Source organism: Sciurus carolinensis, chromosome 7, assembly GCF_902686445.1.
Source record: "Sciurus carolinensis chromosome 7, mSciCar1.2, whole genome shotgun sequence".
In the NCBI taxonomy this organism is placed as follows: Eukaryota; Metazoa; Chordata; class Mammalia; order Rodentia; family Sciuridae; genus Sciurus; species Sciurus carolinensis.
The window spans coordinates 56,150,173-56,167,433 of record NC_062219.1 but is presented as its reverse complement, the minus strand read 5'-3'; the positions used below and the strand labels follow the sequence as shown (position 1 = coordinate 56,167,433).

General features: G+C 42.4%; 1 protein-coding gene across 4 annotated transcripts; it reads left to right on the top strand.

The window, feature by feature from the left end:
* The first annotated feature begins 441 nt into the window (after positions 1-441).
* On the top strand, positions 442-16,355 carry Mtres1 (mitochondrial transcription rescue factor 1). 4 transcript variants are annotated; one of them, XM_047557168.1, is made up of 4 exons: positions 442-566; positions 7,717-8,201; positions 10,001-10,073; positions 15,833-16,355. In XM_047557168.1, exons 2-4 carry the CDS (start codon positions 7,729-7,731, stop codon positions 16,010-16,012), a joined length of 726 nt encoding a protein of 241 aa, XP_047413124.1. In that variant the 5' UTR covers positions 442-566; positions 7,717-7,728; the 3' UTR covers positions 16,013-16,355. The 4 variants fall into 4 exon arrangements, with proteins under 4 accessions (XP_047413124.1, XP_047413127.1, XP_047413125.1 ...); XM_047557171.1 differs by lacking the exon at positions 442-566 and adding an exon at positions 621-773; XM_047557169.1 differs by lacking the exon at positions 442-566 and adding an exon at positions 745-880.
* The last annotated feature ends 906 nt before the right edge of the window (positions 16,356-17,261 follow it).

The following is a 17,261-nucleotide window of genomic DNA, read 5'->3' as shown; positions in this document are numbered from 1 at the left end:
TTATTCCATGAAAATTCTTCCTTTAGTGTCTGGTTTATCTTATTACTTCAAAAGGGCTGTTTCCACAGGTCCACTGCTAAAGTCGTATTTTCATGCACACATTACACACACACATACACACACACGCCCTCGTTTTGGCCATCCAATCACCAGTGGGCGACAAGTGAACTGGCCAGGCAGGTGTGACAGTTGATCCTTTCAGTCGCTCTATTCTTAAAATGGTGTTCCAAGTTCTGTACCGTGCGTACGTTTATTTGGAGACAACGTCTATAACTCTCTCAAAGGCGTTGGCAACTCCAGAGAAAGGACCGTTCTTTACGGCCAAGCTTCTCCGAGCCACGTGAAACCACCGCCCTAGGCGGTCTTCTCGGCGCCACTCCTGTGGAAGCCTCCGAGTGTGGCCTCCAGCAGGGGTCGCTGCGCAGGCACCGCCCTTCCCACGCGTCACTTCCGGCCTGTTCTTGCCTCGCGGGCGGAAGGGGCGGGCCAGGAGCAGAGGCGGGGGGTGACCCGGGGACCTGCTGTCGGCGCGGTCGCGGGGAGGGACCTGCGGCCCTGACGTACAGGTAAGTGCGCCCCTACTGGCGCGCCGCGCCCCCGGCCCGCGCGGGTCTCTGTTGCTTCACGCTTTCACTGTGAAACGTACGCGGCGAGCCCCTGGCCCCGCCCACGCTCCTGCCCGGTCTGCGCGGGAATCGCCAGCGTCTTGCAGAGTCCGAACAACCTGGGGACGCCGCGTGAGCCCCGGGGCTGCACGAGGACTGTGGGATTGGGTGCGTCGGGGCTCTTGGGCCAGGCCGCTTCTGCTGGCTCCAAAACGCAGACCCGGAACCCGGCGTCGTGGGTGTCCAGTTTCCTTTGACCTTGGGGACCTGGGAAGGTGCGCAGCCGCAGGATGGGGAGGGCAAGAGGGGAACCCGACCTTGTCTCAGCTGTCAGCCTCTGAGATCTCCAGGGGGAGGGATTTTTAAGCTGCAGTAAACCTCACAGCGTTTAGGCCAGTTTCCCCATCTCGTGGATCGATGTCCTCGGCCGCGATTCCCAGCGTCGTGCAGGTCAAGGACATGTCTCCTTTGTATCGTAGACATTGCTCTTCTTACAGACCTAGGTTAGTTCACAGATTTTATACCTCCTACGGGCGTCTTAGCACTCATCCTCCTACTTGACGCCCACACAGCCGAAGAGACCTTTTAATGCACACTCCTGTCAGGTCATTTTCCTACTTAAGATCTTTCTGTGGCTTCATGCCGTCTGGGTCGGGTCACAACTTTGATGTACAAGGCTCTTGGAGATGTAGCCCCTTCCGCCTCAATCCAGTTCTGGCTGCGTGTCCTTTTCTGGGTTCATTCTATAGAAATGCACCAATTCTCCTGGTCCACTTTCATCCCATAAGTTTTTGGCTTTTGTTATTTTGGTTTTTAAAATATTTTTTAGTTGTAGTGGAAACAAGACCTTTATTTTACTTATTTATTTTTATGTGATGCTGAGGATTGAACCCAGTGCCAGGCAAGCGCTCTACCACTGAACCACAACCCCAGTCTCTCATTCCACAAGTTTTTAATTCAGTACTTCGCAATTGCCAGGCATTACACTCAGCTATTAGAATTCAGCAGAGGGGAAAAGTTGGGGGTGAAGAATCCTACTCTTGTGAAGTGTATCTTAGTGAGGGACACAAACAAAAAACACCCAGTAAATTTCATGATAGCATGCAAGAAGTACTGTGGGAGAACAAAGTAAACAGGGTAAGGGGATTTGAGAGAGCTGGATGGAATAGAATTGGAATAGGTAGGCCTCACTGAGGGGACATTGAGCCAGGTTTTGAAGAAGGTAGAGAGTTACCTTTGCAGATAATCTGAGTAAGAGTGAGGCATACCTGGAAGAAAGGTCCCTGCTATGGTTTGAATGTGACCCCACATTTCATGTGTTGGAAACTTGGTCCTCAGTGCAGCTGTGTTGAGAGGTGGGACCTTTGGGAGATGATTGGGTCATGAGGTTTCTGCCCTCATGAATAGAGTAGTCCATTCATGGATTAATAGATTATCCAGAGGGTTTTGTTATAAAAGAGAGCCCTTGGGTATGCTTGCTTTGTGTTGCTATCATGCCCTCCATCATATAACCATGCATCAAGAAAGCCCCCACCAGATGCCAGCACCATGCTCTTGGACTTCATAGCCTCCAGAATGATGAACTAAATAAACCTCTATTCTCTTACCCAGTCTGTGATTCAGCTGTAGCAATAGAGAATGAATTAAAATAGTCCCTTGTATCTAAGGAGTATGAAGAAGACCACTTTGTCTAGTTGAGTGAGCAAAGGGTGAAAGAGGCAGGTGATGAGGGCTTTGGGTGCTTTTGTGGGATTTGAGGAAACAGGTGACATAGTCTGAATCACTTTTTAAAAAAAAACTTGCATTACTGGGTATTCAACCCAGGACTTTGTGATCCATCACTGAGCTTTATATTTTACTTTGAGGTAGGGTCTCACTAAATTGCTCAGGCTTGTGATCCTTCTGCCTCAGCCTCCAAGCAGGTATGGATTACAGGTATGTGCCTCCACCCCTGGTCTGACTGCTTTTTAAAAGAATCAGAGAAGACTTGCAGTGGAACCTTTGTGGCACCTACTGATGGGTGATGGTGGACTGAGTCTGTAGTAGCAGTGGAAGTAGTAAGAAGTGGTAAGACTCCAGACATATTTTGAAAATACAGCCAACATTATGGATGTGATGGAAAGAGAAGCATCAAGAATGACTAGATGCTTTTGTTGTTAGCAATTAGAAGGATGGAGTTACCATTAATTGGACTGTGGGTGGAGCAGGTGTGGGGCTGGGGGTATATCAGGAGTTTGTTTCTGGACCAGTTAAGTTTGAGGTGCCTATTACTCTTATGCAGGGTCAAGTAGACATTGGGACATTGTATTAGAGATTCCTTTGAGTTTGTTGATTCACAAATGGACTCACAAGACTCAGCATATATTCATACTCATGGCTATAATTTATTAGAGCAAAGGGATACAAAGCAAAATAACCAAGGAGAAAAGACGAATGGAACAAAGTCCAGAGGAAACCAGGCACCATCTTTTCTAAAAGTCCTCTGCAGTAGAGTCACAAGATATGCTTAATTTTTTTTCTTTTTTTAAATTTTTTTTAGATGTTGATAGACTTTTTTTTTTTTTTTTTTTTTTTTTTTTTTTTTTTATTCATTTATTTATATGTGGTCCTGAGGATCAGTGCCTCACATGCTAGGCAAGTGCTCCACCACTGAACCACAACCCCAGCCCCAGGACATGTTTAATTTCTATAGCAAGAATTGTAACAGATTCCCAGAAAAAGAAGTAGGTATTTAGCATAAAAACAAATGGTACAGTACTCCTATCAGTTTTGGCACTCTACTCCTATCAGTTTGGAGTATGTTGGGACTTTCCTGAAGACCAAGTTCCCAGACAACTTTGCAAACAGGCCTTTCTATAGTAATTTCAGGCTTGTTATGTTAACTCTTTTTTTGTGTGCAGATATACAATTCCAGAATTTGGGGTTTGTTCTGGAATGGGGTTATAGATTAGAGAGTACTTGGCTCTATGTGTGGTATTTAAAGCTATAGAAATACTTGGTATCTTAATGCATTTGTCAAAATGGGTTGACTGAGCTGGGCAGAGTGGTACATACTTGTAATCCTAGCTGCCTGGGAGGCTGAGGCAAAAGGATCCCAAGTTTGAGGCCAGCCTGGGCAACTTAGACCCAAGACACTGGAGGGAAAAAAAAAAAAAAAAAAAAAAAATATATATATATATGTGTGTATATATATATATATATATATATATATGCACGTGTGTGTGTGCGTGCACATGCATGTGTAAATATACATCCATATATATATATATATATATATAATTTTTTTTTTTTTTTTTTTAAGGAACTGGGAATGTAGCTCAATGGCAAAGTATCCCTGGGTTCAATCCCCAATACCAAAAAAGAAAACTAGTTGACAAGTACATTTAACAAGTACATTTAAGAGCTGAATGTAGAAGAGAAGAGGACTGAAGACTGAGCCTTTGTGCCCTCCAACAATAAGATGTCAGGGAGAATGAAAGGAAATAGCAAAGGAGTCTTGAGAAGTAGCCCCTGGTGAGACAGGAGGAATTCCGAGAGTGGGGTGCCCTAGAAGCAAGCAAAGAAGAGGGGAATGATCAGAAGTGAAGTAAAATGGAAGCTAACCAGTGACCTTTTGAATTTAGAAAATGATAGGAATGGAATTGGAGAGATTATGAACCCCCCTTTGGAGGAATTTTTTTTTTTTTTTTTTTTTTTGCGGTGCTGGGGATCGAACCCAGGGCCTTATGCTTGCAAGGCAAGCACTCTACCGACTGAGCTATCTCCCCAGTCCATTGGAGGAATTTTATTGTAAAGAAGAGCAAGGAAAGGTAATAGCTGGGGAGTAGTGAAAAGGTTTGCTTTTTTGTTTATTTGCTTGTTTTTGAATGAGAGGAATAACAACATGCTGATAGAACGATCCATTAGAAAGTAAAAAATAATTGTTTCAGGCCACCTTTGCTACTAGGATGTGCCTTAGACATACATTTCCTGAGCCCCATCTTGTTACAGGGTCTAGTCCCCTCCAGACCTGTGTTCATTTCTGTTCTCTGACAGCCAATAAGTAAATTACTTGCCCATATCTAACTAAATGCTAAGTACCATCAGGGCAGGGACAGGGTGTTTTATAACTAGGCCTGGTCAGGCCCTTGGATATATGGGCAAACGAGTGAATGCAGGTTAGAGGTTATTATGGATAGGGTATTCATTTCATTTCTAGAAAATGAATCTGCAGCTATTGACTTTTTTCTTTTCTTTTAATGTGCTGAGCAGATAGGGGATGGGAGTGAGGAATGTGGCAGTTTCTGCCCTGTCACTACCCTTAGAGTATGGGAGATGAAACAGTCCACATAAACTAATTAGAAAATGACAAGATATGTAGTATTTGTGCAACCAGAGTCTGGTGTAGGGGTTGGTGAAGAATGAGAGGGGCTTGTGTGGAGTCTGGAAGAGATGGAGGCCATGTATCTCTTCCAGACAAACTTTTTCAGCAATAGAATATTTTTCTCAAATGAAATACAAAGAATCCTGTTTTCATCAGCATTGCTCTGGCCCCCTCCACGTCCACCTTAGGGCTCCTCTGACCAGTTCTGGGTTCTTGGGCTCCTCCCTTGAGACCTGAGTGTCCACTGGCTAACACCTACAAATGGTCATCATTTCCAGCAAAAACTAGATTAATTTGTTTCCTCGGTTTTATGGTTTTCATATATTTTCTCTAAACATCCAGCAGCCAGAGTTTGCTGAAAAGTGAAGCAGATCACAAAGGTAATACTTAGTTTGACATTTTAGTGTGTTTGTTTTATTTACATGTAAGTGTGATTTTAGTTATTTTCTGCCAGTAAAAGTTTACTATTGTAGGTAAATATGACCATCTGATGTGGACCAAGAGCAACATATCCCAGCATGTTTTTTTAAATTGTAGATGTACATAATACCTTTATTTTATTTATTTATGTGGTGCTAAGGATCGAACCCAGTGCCTCACACATGCTAGGCAAGCACTTTACCACTGAGCCATAACCTCAGCCCCATACCTCAGCATTCTTCAAATGGTATAGAATAAAGCTAGGACTTGTTGTTTTTTACATACTGGGAATTGAACCCAGGGCTTCACATGTGCTAAGCAAGTGCTCTACCACTGAGGGTACATCCAGAGCCCTTTTCAAAAATTTTATATTTTAAGATAGGGCCTCCCTAAGTTGCCCAGGCTGACCTTGAACCTTGCAGTCCTCCTGCCTCAGCTTCCTGAGTCATTGGAATTACTCAGCTAAAGCTAGGACTTTGGGATGGGGAATGTGACACCCAGGGGCTTACACAGAGACTCAACTTCCTATCCCTAGAGATGGACACTTTCTTCCCCTGAGTTAAGGTGACAGTTCTTCCCAGTCCCCTACTCCTGAAACTCTCCATTCTCTCTGCTATTACAGTAAGTGAAAGTAGCTTTTGTTTAAGAAAAAAATATTTTAGTGATCCTTGAAAATATGTCTCAGAACTCCTGGTATACAGTATTTTCTTCCTTTATCCCTGCTTTTATAAAATGTAAATTTTTTTCTTTAAATGAGTATTGTTCAGTTTCTACTAAATTAGAATATCTATAAATGTACCTTTTTTACATTTTTCCCCCTCTGGTGCCAGGGCTCAAACCCATGACCTTGTACATGCAAGACAAACACATTACCACTGAGCTACGCTCTCCACCCCTGTGATTTTTTGCAACATTTCTCTTGAAGGTACTTCAAGTAGTTTCTTACTATTATTTTAGAGTATGAACCACTTTAATAGCATTTAAAAATTACTCCAAATTATAGTTATGTTAAAAAAAAATAGCCCTTAAGTTCAGCCTGCTTTATTTCTTATTTAAGGTTTAGGTTGGGGTCCCAAGAGTGTTGGAATGATAAAGTTGAATTTGTGTTGTCCTCTTATTCATGCTAGGAAAAGAAGACCCAAAATGATAACTGTAAACTGAAAGTAGCTAGCCCTGTTTTTGTTTTTTGGTTGGAGGGGGGAGCAGGTTGGTTTGGTTTGGTATGGTACCAGGGATTGAACCCAGGGGTTCTTAACTACTGAGCCACATTTCCAGTGCTTTTTATTTTTTTGAGACAGGGTTTCACTAAGTTGCTTAGACCCTTGCTAAGTTGCTGAGGCTGGTTTTGAACTTGTGATCCTCTAACCTCAGCCTCCTAAGCAGCTGGGATTACAGATGTGGGCCACTGCACTCAATTAGCTCTGTATTTTTGAGCAAGCCATACAAACAATTGTTATTAGCCTTGTAATAAATGGAAAATGGGAAGGAAAACTGATGAGAACCATTATCAAAGTAATACCTAAGTATAACCTTGGTACAATGACATTTGCAAACTCACAGTATGAGGATATCAACCATGTGGAAACGCTTCTCTTATCAAATCATGGTCCCTAAAACCATCTTGGTGTGCTTAGGAAGGTCTGTCACCATCATAGTATGATTTCTGCTGCATTTGAGGTGACAATAGGAATTGATTGCTCTCCAGCATGTCAGCATTTCAGTATCTCTGGAAATGATTATCTAGTTTATGGGTCTCTGTGCCCTTTCTGCTAGTGAGTGCCTCAAACAGTGGAAAGGAGATGTAAAAGGAGGTAAAAATCAGGTCTATCCCATTTGTTTATTCCTAGCTCTGATTTGCTGAGGTTGGAGGTTGAAATCATTTAGAGGTTCATTGTGGATTTTATGAAATCATGATCTGCTCTTTTATTGGCATATGAATATTATAAAGATGTGGTGTTAACAAAGAGTTTTTTCCAAATGTTTCTGTTTTTTAAAAAAGAAAAACAAATCATTGAGAATTATTGTTAATATTTTTAATAGCAGTCAGTACCCAGAGCTAATCGGAGGGAGGGAAAAGAGTAGAACCAGTGTTTTTACACATATCAGTGTCTTGTTTAACCATCATGTCAACCCTATGAGCTAAGCATGTTACTTGCACCATGGTTTGGTACTCGACTCTTGATAAGTATAGACTAATGTGGCCTTGGACAGGGAAGCATAAGTATAGTACTAGATATAAAGTATTCACAGCATGTGGGTGTGATTTATGTTGTAACAATGTCATGATGCTGCACCTGTGAAATAAAACTGAATTATTGTCTGTTTCAGATTATATGCGCCATGGCTATGACTAGTGTCAGATTGCTCACTGGTGTTTTAAGAAAATCAGATGCCTGGATTGGATTCTGGACTGTGCTTCAAGGGACACCTTCTTCACACAAACTCTGTGCTTCCTGGAATCGATACTTGTATTTTTCTAGTAGCAAGTTAAATACATCAAAGTATAAAACACTTCTCCATGGTATTTTCCCTGTGAAACTCCCAGGGCTTTTAGTATCTCCAGAATATATGTTTCCATTTTCCATAAGACTCAAAAGTAATGTAAGCTCTAAAAAGTCCTCTAAAAAGACTCTGCAAAAAGTAGAAGATGAAGAAGATTCTGATGAGGAGGGTGATCATGAGGACAGGAGTGAGCAGGAAGAGGAGCTGGAGGATGACCCTAGTGTAACCAAAGACTACAAAGACTTGGAGAAGGTTGTGCAGTCTTTTCGGTATGATGTTATCCTGAAAACAGGCCTCGATGTTGGGAGAAAGTGAGTATGATGTGTGCTTTATTATAAGCTGAATTGTCATATGGTTATTTTAACATAGCATTACAAATCACTCAGCCTGTATTTATGGAAAAGAATAACCACAAATATGAAAGGACCTTATAGGTAACCTGTTTCAACTATTTCATTTTATAGATGAGAAAACTGATTCCCTAAGAAGTCAAGTGACTGTCTGCAATTCCTATGTGCCATATTTCCTTGATTCTAAGACAATTGAGTGTACGATGAACCATTGATTTAATAACAGCTTCTTGAGGAGAAAAGGAATCACCATATTAGATGTATATAGCAAGCATAAAAACGCACCTGGATTTCACTACAATGTGAGAAGGTACCTTTCAGAATCAACAAGAGGAATATATTGTGGTGGTTAAGAATACAGGCCCTTGAACCAGACTACTGGGGTTTCTGTCCTGGTTCTGTGTGTGACCCTGGGCAAGTTACTTAAACTCTCTGTGCCTCAGTTTCCTCATCTGTCAAATGGGGATGATGGAACCTCCTTTAGAGGTCGGATTAAATATTGCTAGGATTAAACATCTATCTAAAGCATTTATAATGGTGCCTGGCACATAGTCAATATTCAATATTTGTTAAATCTTATAAAGAAAATGTATGTGTTTGTAATACATAAAAATAGTAAGTGTAACTTTCAGGATTTCTTTAATATGCTCATTCTCTCAGCTAGATTGATTAGACTGTTAAGTGACCATCATTGTTCATTCATTGCATTAGCAATCATTGATTGTGTGCATACTGCATACAAGGTAAGAATCGTGGTATGAACAAATTCAGAAAGATTTCCTTATGTAATTTGTATCTTTATGACCTAATCTAATGGTGTAGTTTAATTTTTTTAATTCAAGTAGCTTAAGAAACTCATAAAGATGACTTTGGGCCCATTAGTCCCCCTCTTGACATGATGATCAGAATTTGTTGAATGTTCTCCAGAATCTGGCAAACACATAATGGAACCTCTCCTTTCCCAGAGTAGTAGCTGCTGCTGTTATTATTAAACTGAACCACAGCTATCAGTCACCTGGAGTCAGATCATCAAAAGGAAAGGGTACTAATTTTTGTCTGCATCCTCCTCTGATCTAGTTGTCCAGTGGTTTAAATTCAGAGTTGAGCAGTTGTCGGGTTGGCACTTCCTCAACCTTAGGGCAGATTGGCAGGTTTCTTAATGACTTTGATTATAAGTGTAGTGCCTGGGTTTTCTCTCAGAGTGTAGAGCAGGTGTCTGAGGGGAATAAAGTGTCCACTCACTTCGAGCATTGCTAATCACCAAGCTGTAGCCATGTAGTTGTTGCACTGGGAGAATGGAGCATGCTAAAACCTCCAATAGGCAAGCACAGTGGTGCACGCCTGTAATCCTAGCTACATGGGAGACTGAGACAGGAGTATCAAAAGTTTGAGGCCAGACTAGCAACTCAGCAAAACTGTCTCAAAAAGAAAAAAAGAAAAGAAAAAAGGTGGGATGTAGCTTGGTGTTAGACCAAGGTTTCAGGCCCTACTAATACACATACACACAAAGCCTTATCCAGTTAACAGCTCAACAGTACTAGCAAATCTTTGCGGCAGTTCAACATATATTCAGAAGTGCCCTTTGGTCTCCCTGTTTTAGATACATCAAAATTGAGTTTCACTTTCCCAGCACTCAAAATGGAGATTTTATGGGGAGTCATCAGAGGAAATATTAATGGCAGGTGTTTCTCTCAAACCTGTATAATTGTTTTGAATATATTTCTATATTTTAAAATACTTTTGACTTTTTTTTTGAATAGCAAAGTGGAGGATGCATTCTACAAAGGTGAACTCAGACTGAACGGAGAAAAATTATGGAAGAAAAGCAGAACGGTGAGACATTAAACCTATAATGACAGCCAGATATTTTTGTTTATCGCTCTCCCAATCCTCAATGCTGCCCTGTTTTCCCTTGGGCTCCTCATCTTCTCTTGAGGTCCTCTGTAGTTTCGTTAGGCTGGGGGAGTCACCAACAAGCTTCAGTCACACAGGCCACTTTCTCCTTTGCAGCTTTAATGACCTTGTGATGAAGAGGATTTAGGATAAGCCACCATCAGGACTGGCAACAATCCATTAATTAAACTTCCAGGATATTAATGTCAGCCTCTGTGGAATCATAATAATTAGATTAAAAGGAAATATTTGACCCATGCAGAGGTGTTCTTTGCCCTAGTGTTATCTGAGCAGATGTTTCATTCCGTTCGGTTCAGCAGCCCCCACTGAGCACTTGCTTGGACGCACATCTCTGTGTGTACTGCAACTTGAAAAATATGGTCTGTATTTTCTGACAGTATTATTGTTGTTTTGTTGTTGTTTCATAGTGTTGGGGATCAAACTCAGGGCTTTGTGCATGCTAGCCAAGCACTGCCTCTAACACTCTTGGCCCTAAAAAAGAAAAGAAAAGAAGGGGGAAAAAAAAAAAAAAAAAAAAAAAAATATATATATATATATATATATATAAATATATATGTGTACATATACATATATATACACACATACACATATACATACATACACACACACACACAAAACATACACATTTGGGTTTTTTTGTTTCGTTGTGGTACTGGAGATTGAATCCAGGGGCATTCTCTACCCTGAGCTACAGCCCTTTTTATTTTGAAACAGAGTCTCACTAAGTTGCCAGGTTGACCTCCAACTTACTATCCTGTGTCAACCTCTCAAGTCACTGACATTATAGCATGTGCCACCATGTGTGGCTGATGTATTTGTTTTTTGAGATGCCTCTGCCTCCCCAGTAGCTTGGATTACAGGTATGCACCACTGTGCCTAGCTTAAAAATATTTTGTATGGTTTGGGAGGCTGAGGCAGGAGGATCATGAGTTTAAGGCCAGCCTCAGAAACTTGGCGAGGCCCTAAGCAACTTAGTAAGACCTTGCCCCAAAATAAATAATCAAAAGGACTGGGGATGTGGCTCACTAGTTAGGCTGCCGGTACAAAAAAAATTTTTTTTTGTAAAAATAGTTACATATAGCTAGATGCTGGGGTGTACTCCCTGACTTGGGAGGCTGAGGCAAGAAGATCCCAAGTTTGAGGCTAGCATCGGTAACTTTTTTTTTTTTTTAATCTTTTTTTTGGTAGTTGTAGATGGACAGCAAGCCTTTATTTTATGTGTTTGTTTATTTTTATGTGGTGCTAAGGATCAAATCCAGTGCCTCACAAGTGCCAGGCAAGCATTCTGCCATTGAACCACAGCCCCAGCCCCTAGCATCAGTAACTTACTGAGGCCCTAAGCAACTTAGACTGTCTCAAGATAAACAATTTAAAAAAAAAATAATAAGGCTAGGGTGTGGCCTAGTGGTAAAACCTCTGGGTTCAGTCCTCAGCACCACCAGAAATAAAAATAAGTTGCATATATACATACCTCTGGAATTAAAATATAACCATTGCTAGTAGAATTTATCTTTGGAATATTATGGGTTGTCTTAATTTTCTTCATGCCTTTTATTTTATGAATTTTTACCATAAGTATGTATCACTAGCATAATTGGGAAAAAACAATACTGATAGTAAAAGTTAACAAAACAATAAAAAGGGTTAAGAGAGAGACCCGTTAAAAGTCTGGAAACATAACACTTATGAGATATTGGAAGATATAATCTCTTAATGTGAAGGAACAAATGTTTCAGTGAAGTTAGATACACATTTGGAGGTAGTTTTTATTTCATCTTCCATAATTCCCCCGGGGTTGGAGGATCTGAGCTACCTCCAGATGCTCTGGGAGCAGCTATGTGGGCAGAAGGAGGGAAAGCTCCCCCATGCTTGCCTAAGCACCCCCCTTCCCCACAAGGCCCAGGATCCTCTGACAGCTCTTGAGCCGGCAGGTTCAGACTGGTGTACCAGCCATTTGTTCAGTGAGCTGCATGAAACCAGGTGCTCCAGATAGGCCCTGCTCTGCCCTTAATTGCTTTCTCCTCAGCCACAGTATTTCCAAGGCAAGACCTGTTCTTAGAGTAAGGAATGATTACTCCCTGAACACTCTGCCTCTCTGCTGGGCCCCATTTACAAACCCCACAAGCCTATTTTTCTCTCTCTGCTTTGAGATATTGTTAACTAAGGCCTAATTGCTGCTGCTTCATTCTGCCATGGGTGTTCTGTTGTCGCAACTGCCTTCCAGATTTCTCCCGAGGGTCAGCAAAGGCAGAGACCAGTATTAACACTCAGCTGCCTTGTTACTAGGAGGCCTGGTAGCCATAGAAACTGCAGCTAAGGGGAGATTTGAAATGTAGATATTTGGAACAGCCAGTAATCCCAGCCAGTTTTGCTTTGTGTCTGCTAAAGGACAGGGCCTGGGAGGGGAATAAAGAATGCCTTGCCTTCCTTGGCCAGCTCCACAGAGCCTGTGTCTGGCTGCTGGCCCTGAAGGGTCAGGCGCTTGCCGGATGCTGCAACTCCAGCCCTGGCTGCCTGCAGCTGAGCAAAGCTTTTCTGTGAGCTGCAAAACAGGTGGGATCAGGAGTGCTGTAGGTGCGGGGTAGCTGTTGACAAACGGGCTGTGAGGAGCCCAAGTGTGGGGATTGATGCCTTCCTAGATTCATCTCTCCTGAGACCAGCTGGGCACAGGAGAAATAGCCTGGCCTCTGCCCCAGAAGGAAGCTACCAAAGGGATTCAGGGATTCACTTTTCAGTTGCACACTAGCTGCACTGTGTATCTTTGAAAGGATGCACAGAGTATTGCCTTTTATTTGTATACTCTTTTGTGTCACATGTATACATTCCTTATTAAAAATATTAATAAGGGGCTGGAGTTGTAGCTCAATAGTAGAGCACTTGCCTAGCATATGTGAGGCACTGGGTTCAATTCTCAGCACCACATACAAATAAATGAATAAAACAAAGGTCCGTCAACAACTAAAAAAATTTTTTAAAAAAGTTAATGAAATAAAATTATGCCAAAAAAGGTAGAGTAGTTTCCAAGCCTTGTATTTCTCTTGTCTTTTTTTTTTTTTTTTTTTTTTTTTTTTTGGCAATATTAGGGATTGAACCCAGAGGTGCTCTACCACTGAGCTACATTGCCAGCTCTTTTTGAGTTATTTTGAGTTTTATTTTAAGTTGCCAAGGCTGGTCTCAAACTTGGAATCCTCCTGCCTGTGCTCCCTGAGTCACTGAGATTATAGGCATCTGCCACCATAGCTGGCCCAAGTCTTGTATTTCTGATTAAACCCAACAGAACTATAGGAGGGCAGTGCCCCTCCAGAGGATGCCTGTGTAGGGCCATTCTTCATACTTAAGGGGAGAGCAGTCTTCTTTTCTTCTGATATATACATGACAGTAGAGTGTATTTTGCCATATTATCCATGGCGTATAACTTACTCTAATTAGAATCCCATTTTTGCAGTTGTACATGATGTGGAGTTTCACTGGTCATGTGTTCATATATGAAAATAGGAAAGTTATGAATCCATCTTCTGTCTTTCCTATTCCCATCTCCTCTCTCTTCCCTTCAGGGGAAGAAGTCATTGGTTTAAAATCGGCCTGTGCGTGAGTTTTACATTCAGCTACTCTGGGCTTCCCAGATTGTCCAGTGTAGAATGGTGGCTAGCAGGTGTGCATGTGCATGTTGTAGACCAAATTTGGACCTGCAGAAGACTTGGGTGAGTGGGAGAACAAATAGGGGCTTGTCCTGATGAGGTACAAATGTTTTGACTGTCTAAAGTTGTGTCTACTGCAGAGAACATAATTGGAAAATAAGATAAAAGTCAGCATTTGACATCTGGCTTCTGGTTTTTATTTTTAAGAATTTTTTTTTTTTTTTTATCTTTAGTTGTAGATGGACACAATACCTTTATTTATTTTTATGGGGTGCTGAGGATGGAACCCAGTGCCTCATATGTGCTAGGCAAGTGCTCTACCACTGAGCCACAACCCCCAGCCCTTTGCTGCCTTTTAATTAATTAATTGGTGTTTGTTTTTTGTTTTTTTGTACTGGGAATTGAACCCCAGAGGAACTTTATCACTGAACCACATCTCCAACCCTTTTCATTTTGAGACAGGGTCTTGATCAGTTGCTTAGGGCCTCCCTAAATTGCTGAGGCTGCCTCAGCCTCCCAAGTTGCTGGGATTACAGTTGGGTGCACCAGGTCCAAGCAGCATCATGCTTCTTAACTGAACCCCTCAGGTAGCCATGTGTGCCACGTGCACTATGTGGACCACAGATGGGGCTGTTATCCCGCCCCCTTTGGAATCATTTGGGAGGCTGCCCCTAGTCACCCCTGGCTTATGTTTTAGCAGAGGCAGCAAGTTGTGGCAGCTGGGTCTGTTTAGTCCCTTCTTGGGTTTCTGGGAAGATTCCCTGAGATCCTAACCCACTTGCACTAGGTAATCTGTCACAGGCTTTTCACACCCTCAGCACAGACCTGAGACTTCAGGCTTTGGATCTGACAGGACTGCCCCAGGGTGTGCCTTGACTGGCTCAACCCGAAGCTCCCTTCTGGGTAAGAATGGGTTTGGCCTCAGCCATTTTAACCCAGTGGGTCAGCATCCACCTCTGCCTTCTTTTCCGTGCACTCCACCTTTGTGAGTTGAAGCTTTTCTCTGATTGCGTGGCATCACTTGAGCCAGCTAACACTGGAAAAGCAGTTTCTTTACTTCCTTCTCTCTTCAGATGACTATTGTCCAACAAACTGCTGCAACCCCATTTTGTATAGGTCACCTGGGTTAAAAATCAAAAGTAGCCAGGTGCAGTGGCTCAGGAGGCTGAGACAAGAGGATTGCAAGTTCAAGGCAAAGACTGGGGATGTGGCACAGTGCTAGAGTACCCCTGGGTTAAATCCCCAGTATCCTTCCTTCCCACCTGCAACAAACTGTAATCCCAGTGACTCAGGAGGCTAAGGAAGGAGGATTACAAGTTTGAGGCCAGCCTTAGCAACTTAGGGAGACTGTCTCACAAAAGTACTGGAGATGTAGCTTAGTGGTGAAGCACCTTGGGTTTCATTCTCTAGTATGGTGGGAGGGTGGGGGAGTGGAAATCAATGATAATCCCAGTGACTCCAGAGGCTAAGGCAGGAGGATTTCAAGTTCAAGACCAGCCAACTTGGTCAGCCCAAAAGGACTGGGGAAGTAGCTCTGTGATAAAGTCCCTGGTTCAATCCCCAGTACCCGCCCCCCCCCAAAAAAAAAAAAAAAAAAAAAATCAGTGAAAGTGTGGCATTGGAAATTATCCTTCCAGTACATGTAGTAATCTCTGTGCACAAAGTCTCTAAAGACTGTGCCCCACCTTCTTTGTCTGTTGCCAGTATTCCCAAAACAAATATCCATTCAAATATTTCCTCAAATCCTCCAGTCGACATATTTGCACTCTCCACACACAGACCGCCCACAGACAGCCAGTTGTCTAGGTCTGAAGGAAGAGCACTGGCTGATAAAGAGTCCCTGTGCACGAGGCACTCTTGCTGTAAGGCTCTTTGACGCTAAGGAACAAGGAAAGGGGGACCGTTTCAGAGGAGTCAAGGCCCTTTCTCACCTGCCCATCCTGGATGATGATCACCTGATCACAAGGAGAAAAACAGATGTTCGCATAGGCCTGGGCTTCCTACTATATAATAAAGACTCCATTTTCTTTTTATTTTCAGGTGAAAGTAGGAGATTCATTGGATCTTCTCATTGGAGAGGACAAAGAAGCAGAAACAGAGACAGTGATGCGGATTCTCCTGAAAAAGGTGTTTGAAGAGAAGACTGAAAGTGAAAAATATCGAGTGGTGTTACGACGGTGGAAAAAGTTACACCTTCCTAAGAAGAGTATGTTGAAATAAATGAGTTGCTTTTATCCACGAAGCTGCTTCCTAACGGTGGGGAAAGAAGCCAACATAAAAAAGAGGACATTTCTACTAAAATAAAGTTCTCTCACCATTTGTGGAATCTGCTGAGCATTTTGTGAAAATTAGGACCTGTATCTGGAGACACTTCTCGGCCAGTGTTTCCCCCGAGACCGGATCTGTGCTGCTGTCCCCCTCGCTGTGATGAGAACCCTCTGCCCAGAGTGAGATGCAAACTACAGGAGCAAAGCCTGCATGGGGCTCTAATGACAGGCCCGCTGCTTCCCACACCACCTACCTCACGGTCATTATGAAATAAACTGCCTTGTTGGTCTTAGGATTTTTATTTGCATTGTTCCCCTGCCCGGGGGCCAGCCTCTCCAGGTTCAGGCTTCTTATGGCAAAACCAACAAAGTAAAGGTCACCCTTCAGGTTATTATAGAAGCTTTGGGAGGTCCCTTCTCCACCTGCCTCCTGAATTACCTACACACTGGCCTTAGTTTTCCTTCAGCTTTTCTTCCAAAATCTGGATGAGTGAAGTTGTTACAAGAAATTCTGTCCAGGCTAGAGCCCATTTGAAATTGTTTAGAGAAGGGATCAAGCTAAGGCAGTCAGAGGCTTGTTTTGGAATGGTCCTCAAGCCATCAATATTTTCTACAAGCCAGGCAGAGGTTGTACACACCTGTAATCCCAGCAATTCAGGAGGTTGGTTCAGGAGAATCACAAGTTTGATATGAGCCTGGGCAACTGAGTAAGACCCCATTTCAAAATAATGAATATAAAGGACTGGAGATGGGGCTGGGGATATAGCTCAGTTGGTAGAGTGCTTGCCTTGCAAGCATAAGGCCCTGGGTTCAATCCCCAGCACCCAAAAAAAAAAATAAATAAAGGACTGGAGATGTTGCCCAGTGGTGGAGCACCCCTGGTTCAGGCCCCAATTCTGGAAAAAAAAAAATATTTATATGTCTTTAAAAAAAATTTATATATATATACACACACAGACTGGTGTGGTCCACAAAGTCTAAAATATTTGCTATCTGACCCTTTACAGGGTCAGATATTATTAGGGTAATAAGCAGAGTTCTAATTTTCAGGTCCAAGTAGGAAAGTTTTTAATCAAAGAGAAATTTGAATCAAGTATGAATTCTAATTCTCAGGAAAATGTCACAAATGGACCAAACCTATATAGAATATAGTAGTACTAGAGGCACACACATATATTCTCTGTCACCCACTAAGAGAGCAT